We start from the raw sequence: 15,608 nt of genomic DNA on the forward strand, positions 1-15,608 counted from the left end.
CATCGACCAGGGCCAAGGGCGGAGCCAATGAGAAGCAGCGCCGAGTTCCCGCTGCCCCCCGCCCCCGTGGGGCGCGCGCCGGAGCCACGGGCAGCCGTTAGGGGCGGGGTCTGCAGCCGCCCGCGCGCGGCTCGCGCCCTCCCCTTTGTGTCGCCATGGCGGCGGCAGCGGCGACGAGAACGGCGAGCGAGGGGTCGAGCGCGGCCGGGGCCTGAGGAGGCTACGCGACCATGGTGGTGAGGGTCCCACGCGGCCGTCAGCCTGTCCGTCCGCGTGTCAGTCTGTCCGTGCGCAGCCCCGCCCCGCGCGCCCCGCCCCCGGCCCCGCCCGAGCCCGCGGCCTGTGCTCAGCCGTGGTCCCTCCAGTCCTGCGGCCCCATCCCGGGTCCCAGCCCGTACCTCGACCCCGCCCCCTCAGCGCGCATCCCCTTCTGCCACGCCCTGGATGGGGTGACAGGGACCTAGGGCCCGGGCTGGGAGGAGGCGGGGCTGGTTCAGGAAGGGACCCGCGCTACCCAAGTGGCCCCCGAAGAGGCCTCCTGAGGCTCCTGGGTCTTTCCCCAGCCCCCATCCCAGCACCTTCCTCGGCATCCTTCTGCCAGCCCTCAGCCCTCCCCGGCGGAGCCCCCTCCTCCTCCCCACAGCCCCTTTCTCATTCCTGGCCCCACCCCCACCCGCTCCATCCCCAGCCTGACCCTTTTCTTCTCCTTCTCCCTCATTTTCACCCCATCCTGGTTCCTCTCAATCCCCCCCGCCCAGCATCAGTCTGAGCCTTTGCCTCATCTCTCCAGCCACTCCCTCCTTACTCCACCCCAACAGGCCAGCACTCTACCTCCCTTGATCCTCGGGTCCGCTCCATCTCCTTGTCCTCATCCCCCTCCCCCACCATCTCCCTCTCTCACCATGCTGCTCCCGCTCATTCATCCATTCATTCCCTCACTTAGCAGACATTCACTGAGACCGCCTCTGTGCAGGCTCCATGCTCCAGGCACAGAGAGAGTCAGCTCCCATCCTGCCTTGGGGAACCTCATGGGCTGGAGGGGGAAAGACCCTGAGGGTGAGACCCTGAGGGTGACTCGGGGTTGCAGGGACATGGAGGAGGGAGATGCTACAGCCCAGTCTGGTGAATCTGTCTGGCAGCTGGTTAATTTATTCATGAGATTTTACCCAGCCCCTGCTGTGCGACTGGGCTGGCACTGGGGACCCAGAAAATAATCAGGAACAATCCTGTCTGAACATCAACTCCATGCCTGGCTGTATGCTGGGGAGCTCAGTCTGGGGCCCTCCTTCTGGGAGGCCAGTCATAGTCCAATGAGAGAGATGAACTTGTCACCACCAGTGCCATCTCAGAGTGATCAGAGCTGTAAAGGGAGAAGCTCAGGTCAAGGCATGGAACCTGGGATGGGGGAACTTCAGGGGATGGAGAGAGTCCAGAAGAGATGCCAGGCATAGTCTGAAGGGTCAGGGAGAACTTCTTGGAGGAGGGCACATGTGAGTTAGGACCTAAGGGGTGGGAATGAGGTGAATGTACCCCAGGGAAAGGGGGGGCAAGTGTTCCAGGTTGAGGGAACAGCCTTTGCAAAGGCCTAGAAGGAAATGCGAAGAGGGTGCTTGTTTTGGACTCTTAGAAGTTCAAGAGCTCTGCGAGCGGGGGCAATGGAAAGAGATGGGACTGAAGAGGTAAACAGAAATCAGCTCAGGGAAGTCTCGATGATCAGACCAGAGAATTCAGACTTCATCTTGAAGACAACAGGGAGTCATTGAAGGCCCAGGATCTATGGAGAAACAGAGCTAGATTTGTGTTTTCTGAAAACAATCCAGGCTGTTGCAGAAAAGCTGGCAGGAGGGGAGAGGCTGGAAGCAGGAAGGCTGATGAGATGGGAGCCGTGATTGTCCAGACAGTGGTAGGAGGTCACTGTACTCTGCAGGGGCTATGGAAGGGTTTTCAGTAGGGAGAGATAGGACCAGCATGCTCTCCGTCCTGTTGCCCTGCCTCACGTCTGGTCCCTGCTTCTCCAGTCCACCACCCCAGATCACACACGAAGAAGCAGTCCTGTCCTCAGCCCAGCCCTAACCTCCCCCGACCTGCCCTCCTGCTTCATGCTCAGGGCGGTGTGTGGAGCACCCCGGGCTCTGGGCCCTGTGCTGCCAGATAACAATGCTCTCGTTGTCTCTTTGCTCCCATCTCTGGGGGCCTCTGATTCTTCTCTCTGCTCTACAGGCACGCAGCACTGACAGCCTGGATGGCCCAGGGGAGGGCTCGGTACAGCCCCTACCCACCGCTGGGGGGCCCAGTGTGAAGGGGAAGCCTGGGAAGAGGTGAGGGTGAGGGAGGAAAGGGCTCAGCTAGGAGCTGGGGAGGCTCAAGGAGCCGCTGGTGATGCATCCCCTGTCTCCCAGGCTCTCAGCTCCTCGAGGCCCCTTCCCGCGGCTGGCTGACTGTGCCCATTTCCACTACGAGAACGTCGACTTTGGCCACATTCAGGTATGGGGGCTTTGCATTTGCACCCAGGAGGGAAGACAATATCCTACGCAACCTTGCAATGATATCAGCTGCTGTGCTTCTGAAACCTGTCCCTGTGACTGGCTGCTGCATGCATCTGAGCAGTCAGTAGCAAAAGTTGCAGGAGCCACAGCAGATGGGGAGAGCTGCTCATTCATTCATCCATTTGTTCTTTTATTCATTCAACGACAACTTTTGTTAGGTATCTGCTCTGTGCCAGGGACCAGCACATCACAGGGCCCTGTCCTCGGGGAGGTCCAGAAAGGGGACACAAACCTATCCCTAGAGATCGCCATCCCGGGGAGGTCAGGAAATGGGACAAAAGTCCACCTGGGCCTTGCTTTCCCTCTGCAGCTCCTGCTGTCTCCAGACCGTGAAGGGCCCAGCCTCTCTGGAGAGAATGAGCTGGTGTTCGGGGTGCAGGTGACCTGTCAGGTGAGGCCACCCCACCTCTCATCTAGCCTGGGAGACTGGCCGCGGTAGTCCTCAGCTCGGTGTCATGGGGCCCCTGCTCCCTTCTGTCCCTTTGCTCCCACAGGGCCGTTCCTGGCCGGTTCTCCGGAGTTACGATGACTTTCGTTCCCTGGATGCCCACCTCCACCGGTGCATATTTGACCGGAGGTTCTCCTGCCTTCCGGAGCTTCCCCCGCCCCCCGAGGGTGCCAGGGCTGCCCAGGTAACCTGCTTGTTGTCTCAGCCCCTGCCTCGTGAGTGTATCCTCATCCACAGTGTATGAAATCATCAAGGCAGCAGGATAGAAAAATATTTAAATACTGGTATGGCCCAAGTCCCAACCAATCTGAATGAATGGAGAAACCTTAGAAATGTAGTAGGCTTCTGCTACATTTAGCTTCACTAAGTTTTAGGATCATGGGGAGTTCCAGGGGGTTCCATGGGAGGGTCACCATGGTCATACCAACCAGGGCACTCAAGAGCTTGGCCCAGCCTACTTATTCATTCATATGCCCATGTCTCAGTACCTAACAGCTGAGCAGCACCCATGCGTTCAGGATGAACTTCAGCCCAGAGGCAAACTAGGGCAGTGTGGGAGGGCAGTGGGCTCTCTCACGTCCACTCACAGAGGCCCACCCTGACAACCTGCCCCCAGATGCTGGTGCCACTGCTACTGCAGTACCTGGAGACCCTGTCAGGACTGGTGGACAGTAACCTCAACTGCGGGCCTGTGCTCACCTGGATGGAGGTGGGCCTGGGCAGGGGGCTTGGAGTTCAGAGTGGGTGAGGGGGTGTATGAGGGGTGAGAACCAGCCTGGGAGTGTGTGTGGGCATAGAAAAGAAAGGAGCCAGAGTGGAGGAGGCATTGATATTTTAGTGTCTGTGTGGGCGCATGCCTGTGAGAGAATGTGTATGAGTGTGTGTGTGCACATGTGTGTGTTAGCAGGTGTTCGGCTGTGAGGATACAAGGATTTAAATGTATATCAGTTAGAAATGGGTTGGGCTGTAACTCACAGAACACCTGGCTATGAGTGGCTTAAACCAGAAGGTTTTTTTTTTTTCTTTTGTTTTTGAGACAGAGTTTCACTTTTGTTGCCCAGGCTGGAGTGCAGTGGCATGATCTCACTCACCGCAACCTCTGCCTCCCAGGTTCAAGTGATTCTCCTGCCTCAGCCTCCTGAGTAGCTGGGATTACAGGCATGTGCCACCACGCCTGGCTAATTTTGTATTTTTAGTAGAGATGGGGTTTCTCCATGTTGGTCAGACTGGTCTCGAACTCCCGACCTCAGGTGATCTGCCCACCTCAGCCTCCTAAAGTGTTGAGATTATAGGCGTGAGCCACTGTGCCTGGCCTCTGGCTAATTTTTTTTTTTAAAATGTTTTGTAGAGACAGAGTCTTGCTTTGTTGACCAGACTGGTCTTAACCTCCTGGGCTCAAGCGATTCTCTAGCCTCGCCCTCCCAAAGTGCTGGGATTACAGACGTGTGCCACCACGCCCAGCACAGAGGGTTTTTAGATGGCAACCATGCGGTATCTGCTGTGGAGGATGAAGGTGCAGAGGTGGATGGGGAAGCCTTCAGGTGGGGAAGCCTTCGGGTGGGAGAATCCTGGGACATGTGAGGGGAAATAAAGGGGTTTGTCTTAGAGGTTTCCCTACCCCCAGAGGGTGCCAGGGCTGCATCCCTACAAACAGGAATTTAGGTGTTTGACCAATAGCTCTGTGTGACAGGGGCTCTTGGCAGGGGACAGGCAGTGGCCTCGCCGGGCTTGGAGGAGCTTGGTATGCCTGTACTAACACCGTCTCCTGACCTGTCCTTGCCACATCCCACCTCCATTTCAGCTGGACAATCACGGCCGGCGACTGCTCCTCAGTGAGGAGGCGTCACTCAATATCCCTGCAGTGGCGGCCGCCCACGTGATCAAACGGTACACGGCCCAGGCACCAGATGAGCTGTCCTTTGAGGTGAGGCTGTGGGGAAGCAGACTGCAGCTGGGCTCCCCACACCCCCTGCTCCTTCTGACCCTTCTCCTCCCGCCCGCCCCCTCCCAGGTGGGAGACATTGTCTCGGTGATCGACATGCCACCCACGGAGGATCGGAGCTGGTGGCGGGGCAAGCGAGGCTTCCAGGTGAGTCCAGCTGGGTGCGGACAGGTGGGGCTAGGGCACCTGCCAACTGGGGTGGCCCAGCCACTGACCCTGACCTTCCTCAGGTTGGGTTCTTCCCCAGTGAATGTGTGGAACTCTTCACAGAGCGACCAGGTCCGGGCCTGAAGGCGGGTAAGTGCCATGGACAGACAGGAGGGGTGAGGAGGGGTGGGGAAAAGTGGGGCCTCCTGCGTCTTTTGCCTCCCACTCATCCCTTCCACCCCATTGTTTGCCCAGCAGATGCCGATGGCCCCCCATGTGGCATCCCGGCTCCCCAGGGTATCTCGTCTCTGACCTCAGGTAATAGAAACAGGCTGCCAGATCCCTGCCCCTGCCCCGCCAGGCCCCTGGCCATGCTGACCCCACAAGGCCTGCCTTTGCCCTTTGCCCCGACAGCTGTGCCGCGGCCTCGTGGGAAGCTGGCCGGCCTGCTCCGCACCTTCATGCGCTCCCGCCCTTCTCGGCAGCGGCTGCGGCAGCGGGGAATCCTGCGACAGAGGGTGTTTGGCTGCGATCTTGGCGAACACCTCAGCAACTCAGGCCAGGATGGTGAGGCCTGGGCCCACCCACCCCACCCGTCACACCAGGGCTGTGGCCCACCCAGCCCTGACCTTGCTTTCTCTCAGTGCCCCAGGTGCTGCGCTGCTGCTCTGAGTTCATTGAGGCCCATGGGGTGGTGGATGGGATCTACCGGCTATCAGGCGTGTCTTCCAACATCCAGAGGCTTCGGTGAGGGCCCTTAGCCAACCCTGTCCTTCCACAGGCACCAGCACCTCCACTCCAGCCCCGTGCCGCATGCTGGGGACACAGTTACCAGGAGTCAGGAGTTGCAGGATCAAGGCTGGGGTCAGGGACAGCTCTCTTGAGAGTAGAGTTCACAATCTAAGCGAGGACTCTGTCTTCACGGAGCACCTGCCACGTGCCAGGCACTGGGGACACAGCAGTGAGTGAGACAGCCAGAAACGCCTGCCCTCACAGGGCCCACAGGCTAGAGGAAGAGACAAACAGGGGAGGGATAGAGTTCACCAGAAGATGACAGGTTCTGTGGAGGAAAACAGACTGGGGTAGGAGGATGGCGATAAGGATCCAGGAGGGAGGCCTGCAGTTTTGGATGGCAAGGGCAGAGCCACCTCATTTGAGAGCCTGGAGGCGGGGAGGGGCAGGCCATGCAGAGGGAGCAGCGGGGCAAAGGGAACAGCGACAGGAGGCCATGGCCAAGGAGTCCCCATGCCAGTGCAGGCAAAGCCTTCATGTTAGGGTTTTGGCTTGTACTATAAGTGAAGGGGGAACCACAGGAGGGCTCTGAGCCAGGGCGGGGTCTAGAAGTAGGGAGGAGCCAGGCGAGATCTTGGCCTGCAGGAGGCTGAGAGGGGAGTGCTTGAAGCCTGCGGGGGTGCCAAGAGGGAGGCAAGAAGTGGCAGTGGGTGGGAGACTTTACCACAGGCAGTGGGGCCCCACCAGAGAACTGGGAGCAGCAGGGTGCTGGGATTTTGTCCACATTTTCCAGTGCCCTCTTACAGCCAGGAGAATGGCGGCTGCTTGGTAGGAGCTGCTCATGCTCTGGAGTCAGTCAGTCTTGGGTAGCTGCAGGCAGAGGCACATCTGCCTGAGCCTCAGCATCCTCCTCTGTAAATGCAGCACCCTTCTCTTTTGCCACACAGGCTTGCTGGGGAGTTCAGTAAGGTTCTGCCTCTGAAGAGCCCAGTGTAGGACCTGGGGAAGAGGGTTCCATCCACCTGCAGGCAGTTGGGGGTAGGGGCAGGGGGAGCACGGCCAGGTGAGTGAGCCCCTCTGACCTGGATCTTCCTCCTCCTTGACATGGTGGTCTCAGGCATGAGTTTGACAGCGAGAGGATCCCAGAGCTGTCTGGCCCCGCCTTCCTGCAGGACATCCACAGCGTGTCCTCCCTCTGCAAGCTCTACTTCCGAGAACTTCCGAACCCTCTGCTCACCTACCAGCTCTATGGGAAATTCAGTGTGAGTAAGGGAGCTGGCGGGACGGAGGGGGCCGGGACGCCTCTGACCCAATCCTCATCACACCCACCCACCATCTCAGGAGGCCATGTCAGTGCCTGGGGAGGAGGAGCGTCTGGTGCGGGTACACGATGTCATCCAGCAGCTGCCCCCGCCACATTACAGGTAAACCAGGAGGGGCGGGGTGGGACTTGGTGGGATTCCAAGGGGGTTGAGGCTCAGGTGTCCCCCTCTGCTCCCACCCCCAGGACCCTGGAGTACCTGCTGAGGCACCTGGCCCGCATGGCGAGACACAGTGCTAACACCAGCATGCATGCCCGCAACCTGGCCATTGTCTGGGCACCCAACCTGCTACGGTGAGCTGCTTGCTCGCCTGCCCACCCCTCAGGTCTTTCCCCAAAACCACGCCAGGAACCCACCCAGCTTTTCTTTTGTTTATTCATTGAATACATGTCTATCAAATACCTTCCGTGGACCTGGCCCCATCCCCAGCACTGGGGACACAGCACGGAGCACGGCCCTGTCCTCCTGGGACTCATGTTCTCATGGAGGAGATGGACCATGAACATCAACAGGAGAATACAGAGTAAGGTCTGATGGTGATGAGTGCTGAGGAGGAGAGAGGAGGAGGGAAGGGCAGTGTGCAGGGTCAGGGCAGTGTGAGGTTTTTAGTGAGGGTGGCAAGGGAGGTTTTGGCAGGTCTTCTGTGGCCAGCAGCAGAATAAGCCTGGAGGACTTGATGGTGAACGAGACAGGCATGATCTCTGCCCTGCAGGAGTTCACATTCTCCTGGGGGCACAGATACATAATCAAGTAAAACAGGTGATATGTCAGAGGGCGGGCATATGATGGATGAAGAAAAATAAATGAGAAAGGCCAGGGGCACAGAGAAGAGAGTGTACAGTTTTGAATAAAGTGGATGAGGAAGACTGCACTAAGAAGGCAACATTTGAGTCAAGACCTGCAGAGGATGAGGGAGGGCCCTGGGGGTGCATCTGGGGAGTGCCAGGTTGAGGGAATGGCAGGTGCAGACATCTGGGCCTGGGCTGGTGCCTGGTGCGTTGAAGGAGCCGCAGGGAGGCTGGTGTGGCTGGAGCTGAGGGAGTGAGGGGTTGAAGGAGAGGAGATAATGAGGTCAGAGAGGTGACAGGGACCAGACAGGGGTGACTCACAGGTCATGGGTCACAGTGAGGACTTTGCTCTTGCCTGGAGCGAGGTGCAGCCAGGGCAGGGCTCTGAGCCAGGTAGGCCCTGATGGGACTCAGGTGGTCCCAGGATCCCTCTGGCTGCAGGTGGGGACAGTAGCAGGAGGCCAGGAAGGAGGCTCTGGGATGTCCAGGCTGGGGAAGACAGAGGCTGGGCCAGATGGGGCAGTGGAGGGGGTGACAGACTGAGCCACAGGAAGAACCACACTGACTGAGATGGGGAAGGCAGGAGGGGCGGCTCTGGGGGAAGGTTGAGAGCCTAGCGAGGTGTGATCAGTTTGAGAAGATCAGAGGTATTGAATAGACAGTCACTGCCTCCACTGGCTCCCCACATTGCCCTGCCAGAACCTGCTGGCTGGGCTCAAGGCACCCGGCCTCCCTCCTGCTCCTCCCATCCAGGTCCATGGAGCTGGAGTCAGTGGGAATGGGTGGTGCCGCGGCGTTCCGGGAAGTGCGGGTGCAGTCGGTGGTGGTGGAGTTTCTGCTCACCCACGTGGACGTCCTGTTCAGCGACACCTTCACCTCCGCTGGCCTGGACCCTGCAGGTATGCCCTCCCACCCGCTGAGGTCCTGGCTACTGCCCACCACGGTCAGGGCTGCAGAGGGAGGGCAGGTGGGCTCCCAGTCCCATCCCCACCCCACTGAAGCTGGGCCTCCCTCCCGGCTCCTTGAGGACCCCGCCCCGGCCTCTCCCTCCCCGCGCCCCCCCTCCTTCTCATTTCAGCTCCTCCGCTCAGGATTCCCACCTCTTGGCCCGGACGCCGCTCTTCCTTCACCCCTTGTAGCTCCTGGGGGCGCTTGGGGCCATGGGTCCACCTGGGAGGAGGTGGGAGGTCCCCAGACTTGACCCCTCCCCGGCCCCGCCCAGACTCCCCGCCCTGCCCCGGACCCCAGCCCAGTCAGGACTCTGCTCGTCGGAGGGCCCTCTGGCCCGAGGTAACTGAAGCCAGAGCCGCTGCCCTCGCTGGCTGCCGGGAGCTGCCTCCTCATCAGCTCGTCCTGCCCCACCCTCCTCCCACCTGCCTGCTGCCCGCCCGCTCCCTCCTGATCCGCCCCGGCCCCCTGCCTTGCCAGCCCGGGTGGGCATGCTGCGGGGCCGGGGCTTGGGCTGTGGCGCTTGGCTTTGCCCGTGGCCTTGGGCGGCCCCAGAGCTGACAGGTGCCCCCTTTCCACACTCCCCAGGCCGATGCCTGCTCCCCAGGCCCAAGTCCCTCGCGGGCAGCTGCCCCTCCACCCGCCTGCTGACGCTGGAGGAAGCCCAGGCGCGCACGCAGGGCCGGCTGGGGATGCCCACAGAGCCCACAACTCCCAAGACCCCCGCCTCACCTGCGGAAAGGTGAGTGGGATGCTGGGGGTGGTAAGGGGCAGGTGGAGGCCTGGTTCCTCAGACGACCTGCCATTTCTCCCCCAAACCGCAGGAGGAAAGGGGAGAGAGGGGAGAAACAGCGGAAGCCAGGGGGCAGCAGCTGGAAGACGTTCTTTGCACTGGGCCGGGGCCCCAGTGTCCCTCGAAAGAAGCCCCTGCCCTGGCTGGGGGGCACCCGCGCCCCACCGCAGCCTTCAGGTGAGAGGCTGGGCCATGGGCTGGTGGGCAGCGGTGGTCGCTGGAGTGCCCTCCTACCTCTTCGTCTCCTGCAGGCGGCAGACCCGACACCGTCACACTGAGATCTGCCAAGAGCGAGGAGTCTCTGTCATCGCAGGCCAGCGGGGCTGGTGAGCAAGGGGGGGAAGTGGGGGGGCACTATCTGCACCCAAGTGGAGCCAGGAGGAATTGGGGCCCTGGTTTGGCCTCCAAATTTTGTACTTCACATTTGGGGGTCCTGGGGCTTTTGAAAATTTTAACCTGGCCTTTATGTACAATGAGTTGGATACAGTATCACCTTTGGTTCATCACACACCGAACTTAACTTATTGGTCCATGACAGGCCCTTTAAAAAGTCTTTATTATTCCTGTTGAACATTTTTAAATAACATTATGGACATCCATGAACCCACCAGCCTAGAACTAAAGCAGCTCCATTCCTTCTCCCGTTCAAGTTCCTCCCCACTGGAGGCATCCTCTCAATTTGCAGACTACCCTGCCCTTGCTTTCCGGGTTTGATCATACACAGGTGTGTGTGGAAGGATCATACTGCTCAGTTCTAGTCATTTTGGAAACTTTATTTAAAGGGTGTCATAAGAAAGGGGCACCGCGCTTGGCTTTTTCCCCATCGCTACCTCACAGCCTGCCGCGCTGCTGGGTGCCGCTTTCCGGCCTCTGCCAGGGGCTGCTTATCCATCCCACCCAGCCATGCCTCTGGGGGCTCTTCTGAACCACCGCGCTGTCCACACACTCCTGGGGTACTGCCCTCCCATGTACCCAGGAGCACAGGCACTGTCCTGCCGGCTCAGCAGCTGTGTGTGAATCTGCTGGTCTCGTGCCCACAGCCTGTGGGGCGGCCACAGGACCTTCGTGCTTTGGGCCGGAAGTGTCCTCTTCATGGTCTCCACCGTGAATCTGAAACAGCTTTTCCTGGCTTCACAGCTACTGTGGCACTCTCTGGGGAGGTGCCTCTTCATGTCCTTTCCCCAGCTTTCTGTGGGGCTGTGCGCCCTGTTCTCAGGGATGGTCTCACTGACTCCACCCCTCCAGGCCTCCAGAGGCTGCACAGGCTGCGGCGACCCCACTCCAGCAGCGACGCTTTCCCCGTGGGCCCAGCACCTGCTGGCTCCTGCGAGAGCCTGTCCTCGTCCTCCTCCTCTGAGTCCTCCTCCTCGGAGTCCTCCTCTTCATCCTCTGAGTCCTCAGCAGCTGGGCTGGGGGCACTCTCTGGGTCCCCCTCACACCGTACCTCAGCCTGGCTAGATGATGGTGATGAGCTGGACTTCAGCCCACCCCGCTGCCTGGAGGGACTCCGGGGGCTGGACTTTGATCCCTTAACCTTCCGCTGCAGCAGCCCCACCCCAGGGGATCCCGCACCTCCCGCCAGCCCAGCACCCCCCGCCCCTGCCTCTGCCTTCCCACCCAGGGTGACCCCCCAGGCCATCTCGCCCCGAGGGCCCACCAGCCCTGCCTCGCCCGCTGCCCTGGACATCTCAGAGCCCCTGGCTGTATCAGTGCCACCCGCTGTCCTAGAACTGCTGGGGGCTGGGGGAGCACCTGCCTCAGCCACCCCAACACCAGCTCTCAGCCCTGGCCGGAGCCTGCGCCCCCATCTCATACCCCTGCTGCTGCGTGGAGCCGAGGCCCCGCTGACTGATGCCTGCCAGCAGGAGATGTGCAGCAAGCTCCGGGGAGCTCAGGGCCCACTGGGTGAGTCCTGCTCGGCCTACCCCACCCCTGTCCCCGCCTGCTCTCACTGACCCTGAGGGCCTGGCCCCAGCTGAACCCCTCTCCATTCATTTATATAGGTCCTGATATGGAGTCACCATTGCCACCCCCTCCCCTGTCTCTCCTGCGCCCTGGGGGTGCCCCACCCCCGCCCCCCAAGAACCCAGCGCGCCTCATGGCCCTGGCCCTGGCTGAGCGGGCTCAGCAGGTGGCCGAGCAACAGAGCCAGCAGGAGTGTGGGGGCACCCCACCTGCTCCCCGATCCCCCTTCCGCCGGTCGCTGTCTCTGGAGGTGGGTGGAGAGCCCCCGGGGACCTCAGGGAGTGGGCCACCTCCCAACTCCCTAGCCCATCCGAGTGTCTGGGTCCCGGGACCCCCATCCTACTTACCAAGGCAACAAAGTGATGGGAGCCTGCTGAGGAGCCAGCGGCCCATGGGGACCTCAAGGAGGGGACTCCGAGGCCCTGCCCAGGTCAGTGCCCAGCTCAGGGCAGGTGGGGGGGGCAGGGATGCGCCAGAGGCAGCAGCCCAGTCCCCATGTTCTGTCCCCTCACAGGTTCCTACCCCCGGCTTCTTCTCCCCAGCCCCCAGGGAGTGCCTGCCACCCTTCCTCGGGGTCCCCAAGCCAGGCTTGTACCCCCTGGGCCCCCCATCCTTCCAGCCCAGTTCCCCAGCCCCGGTCTGGAGGAGCTCCCTGGGCCCCCCTGCACCACTCGACAGGGGAGAGAACCTGTACTATGAGATCGGGGCAGGTGAGGGGTCCCCCTATTCTGGCCCTACCCGCTCCTGGAGTCCCTTTCGCTCCATGCCCCCCGACAGGCTCAATGCCTCCTATGGCATGCTTGGCCAATCGCCCCCACTCCACAGGTCCCCCGACTTAGTGCTCAGCTACCCGCCAGCCCCTTCCTGCTTTCCCCCTGACCACCTTGGCTACTCAGCCCCCCAGCACCCTGCTCGGCGCCCCACACCGCCTGAGCCCCTCTACGTCAACCTAGCCCTAGGGCCCAGAGGTCCCTCACCTGCCTCTTCCTCCTCCTCTTCCCCTCCTGCCCACCCCCGAAGCCGTTCAGATCCCGGTCCCCCAGTCCCCCGCCTTCCCCAGAAACAACGGGCACCCTGGGGCCCCCGTACCCCTCATAGGGTGCCGGGTCCCTGGGGCCCCCCTGAGCCTCTCCTGCTCTACAGGGCAGCCCCGCCAGCCTATGGAAGGGGGGGCGAGCTCCACCGAGGGTCCTTGTACAGAAATGGAGGGCAAAGAGGGGAGGGGGCTGGTCCCCCACCCCCTTACCCCACTCCCAGCTGGTCCCTCCACTCTGAGGGCCAGACCCGAAGCTACTGCTGAGCACCAGCTGGGAGGGGCCGTCCTTCCTTCCCTTCACCCCTACTGGATCTTGGCTCAACCAAATCCCTTGTTTTGTATTTTCTTGAGCCCCGACCACTACCCCAGGTTTCTAACTTTGTAACTTGCTTCTGATGTGGGTCCCTAACCTGTAATCCCAGCTTCCCTACCCTGGACTGAAGGGTCCGCCCATCCCCCCCCCATCCTGGGGGCCCTTGCACAAATCTGGGGTGGGGGGACTAGGCTGACCCCATCCTCCTCTCCCTCCAGGAGCCCCCAGCATGTCCTGACCTGTGCACGGGGATGGGGGGACAACTCCTACCCTTCCTTCCCCACATGCCCCACTAAACCATCTGACAACATTAATGAATAAAATGGTGAAAATGTGGCTGCTGAAGTTGTGCTGGGGCCAAACTCAGTGAGTGAAGACAGACAGAGGGGGCGCTCTATCATTCTATTTCCTTCTGGGAAGGCACCAAGGCAGGAGTTACTCCTGGGAGCCTCTAAGAGGTGGTATCCGCAGAGCGGGAACCATGGGCACCCTGGGAGTCTAGGTCAGGAGTGGGGCTCAGGCTGGGCTTTTCTCCAAGCTGACATCCTTTTTGCAGCTCTGCTATGATCTCCAGCAGGTCCATCCTGGGAAGCAGTGGGGCACAGGCAGACCTAGGGTTACCTCAGGGATAAAGACCTAGGGTTACCCAGGGTCCTCCCATCCGAGGCCTCAGGTCTCACTTCTGCAGGCTGGAGAAGATACCTTCTCCAGTCAGCTCAGTAGCGGGTGCCTGCAGGAGAGAAGGCTGGAGATGCCACCTGGTAGCCATGGCGCTCCAGCGGGCCTCGGAGGGCGGATGGGGCACAGACTGGGCTCGGGGTCCCCTGCTTAGCCTGCCCTCGTGGCCTTCCAGCAGCCTCCCAATGTGTGGGAAGCCTCCCTGTGGGTCAGCAGGCTGGGGATGGGCTCATAGGGCTGGGGCTCCAGCAGAGTAACCCTGTGTGTGTGCCACAGCAGCCCCTGCAGGCCTGGAATCTTGGCTGAGCGCTTCCTCAAACTGCTCCATAGAGCTCTGGGTCCCCAGCAGGGAGGCTGAGTCCTGGAGTCTGGAGGTGGAGTGCAGGGAAGGGCCCTGGGGGAAGCAGGGTTGGTTAAGGGTCACAGGTGAGTGAGGGGACAGTTGGGCGACCCTAAAGTTCCCTCGTCAAAGGAGAGGCAGCCAGAGAACTTGGGGTTGGTGACTACTGGAGGGTGGGCAGAGGTAGTCACAGGTTAGCAATGGGACAGTTGTTCAAGGCTCTGGGGGTATCTGTACTGTTGGGCTGGGCTCCAGGCAGCAGTGCAGGCTGACCCTGGCTGTGGGGCTGTGGCCAGACCCAGGGCTGGGGCCTGAGCTAGGCCCAGAGCTGCTGCCTAGAGTCAAGCTGCTGCCCAAGCTCCAGGCTGCACCCTGCTGTGGCCTGTGACCGCAGGAGTCTCTGGGGCCTGCAGAGAGGGATGGCAGAGAGCTGGCATGGGTTGCCCAGGTGTCCTACAGCTCCCTTGGTCCCCCACAGCCCCATCCTGGCTCCTACCTGGAATGGGATGGGGTCTGGGGACATCACAGGGGGCACACACCTGGGTGTGGTCTTGGCTCTGTGAGCCACTTCACGGCACACTTTCTCTGTGGGGACAGACCAGTTGGTCAGACCGGGGGCGGACCTGTCCACCCTGTCCAAGGGTCATGTTCACCCTTAAATTCCCATCAGGGACTGCAGAGCTCGGGACACAGTCAGTGCTCGGTACCACTGCTGACTGGCCAACTGAAGCCACACCTTCCATACAGCTCCTTGATCCTGCCCCCACAGATGTACCAGCAACCAGGCCCTCACCTCTCAGCAGGAGCCTGGCCGGGCCCCATCCTGGGCTCCCCCGCCACAGCCACGTGGTGCAGACGGCCCACCTGGGTGTCTAGATCCCTCTTGGAACCCAGCTCTACTGGGAAGCGAAAGGGCAGTGAGGGCGTCTGTGGGGTCCGGTTCCGGGGCAGGGATCCGCTAGGGGGTCTCATGAGGGAAGGGGGATGTGAAGGACCGGAACTTTAGGGACAAGAAAACAATAAAGACAGAGTTGGCTGGGGGTTTTGGGGGCGCAGTCTAGAAGGGAAGGGGATTCAGGAGGGGTCTGATGGGAAGGGAGGCGGCTGAACGAGAAAAGGGGGTGGCTCTGGGAGGGCGACATACCAGAAGGTCTGGGGTCGCAGGGAGACTGAGAGCTGAGGGGGATCTAAGGCAATTGGAGGGCTGGGAGGGGGCTTAGGGCTGGGGTCGGGCGTGCCAGGGTGGCAGAAGGGCTGCGAGGATAGAATCTGAGCCTGGGAAGGGAGTCGAAGGGCTTGGGAGGAGGCTCTGAAGGCTGTGGTGGGAGGAAGAGGCGTCTGTGGTTTAGGATTTGAGAGATGGTGAGAGGGGTCGTGGGGAGGCTCTGGGGACAGCGTCTGTGGGGTCCGCGGGGTGGATGGTGTCTGAGGGCAGCCGGCGGGCTCTGAAGGAGGAGAGGGCACTGATGGCAGGATCTGCCGACGGTTCGAGGGTCCGAGAGTGGGACGCCTGGACTAAGGACTAGGGAAGTGTCTGTGTGTTGGGGGTGGGGTCTGCAGGCTGGGAAAGGGGGCTCTGAGGACAGTGTCTGGGGCTGGGGAAGGGGTCA

The 15,608-nt window shown here is 61.1% G+C and overlaps 3 protein-coding genes across 7 annotated transcripts in view; 1 reads left to right on the forward strand and 2 right to left on the reverse strand.

The window, feature by feature from the left end:
* IGFLR1 (IGF like family receptor 1) overlaps positions 1 to 4,999 on the reverse strand; it is a 42,202-nt gene extending 37,203 nt beyond the window's left edge. The window contains exon 1 of the mRNA XM_050768368.1: positions 4,995 to 4,999. The gene's annotated coding sequence lies outside the window, so the exon portion shown is untranslated. The remainder of the gene's footprint in view (positions 1 to 4,994) is intronic.
* HSPB6 (heat shock protein family B (small) member 6) overlaps positions 1 to 15,608 on the reverse strand; it is a 92,259-nt gene that overhangs the window by 20,373 nt on the left and 56,278 nt on the right. The gene's annotated exons all lie outside the window — the stretch shown is intronic.
* Positions 91 to 13,316, forward strand: ARHGAP33 (Rho GTPase activating protein 33). Of its 5 annotated transcripts, none has more exons than XM_050768709.1 (21): positions 91 to 236; positions 2,221 to 2,318; positions 2,400 to 2,484; positions 2,857 to 2,937; positions 3,041 to 3,178; positions 3,611 to 3,703; positions 4,796 to 4,918; positions 5,006 to 5,083; positions 5,167 to 5,233; positions 5,339 to 5,401; positions 5,498 to 5,650; positions 5,728 to 5,830; positions 6,933 to 7,077; positions 7,157 to 7,239; positions 7,323 to 7,430; positions 8,679 to 8,824; positions 9,462 to 9,615; positions 9,698 to 9,843; positions 9,918 to 9,992; positions 10,912 to 11,571; positions 11,670 to 13,316. In XM_050768709.1, the coding sequence occupies exons 1-21, from the start codon at positions 231 to 233 to the stop codon at positions 12,929 to 12,931; spliced, it is 3,867 nt and encodes a 1,288-aa protein (XP_050624666.1). In that variant the 5' UTR covers positions 91 to 230; the 3' UTR covers positions 12,932 to 13,316. The 5 variants fall into 5 exon arrangements, with proteins under 5 accessions (XP_050624666.1, XP_050624667.1, XP_050624670.1 ...); XM_050768710.1 differs by having other exon boundaries at positions 129 to 236; positions 5,342 to 5,401; XM_050768713.1 differs by lacking the exon at positions 91 to 236 and having other exon boundaries at positions 2,207 to 2,318; positions 11,670 to 12,061; positions 12,174 to 12,605.

The sequence above is a fragment of the Macaca thibetana genome, chromosome 19, assembly GCF_024542745.1.
Source record: "Macaca thibetana thibetana isolate TM-01 chromosome 19, ASM2454274v1, whole genome shotgun sequence".
Taxonomy (NCBI): domain Eukaryota; kingdom Metazoa; phylum Chordata; class Mammalia; order Primates; family Cercopithecidae; genus Macaca; species Macaca thibetana.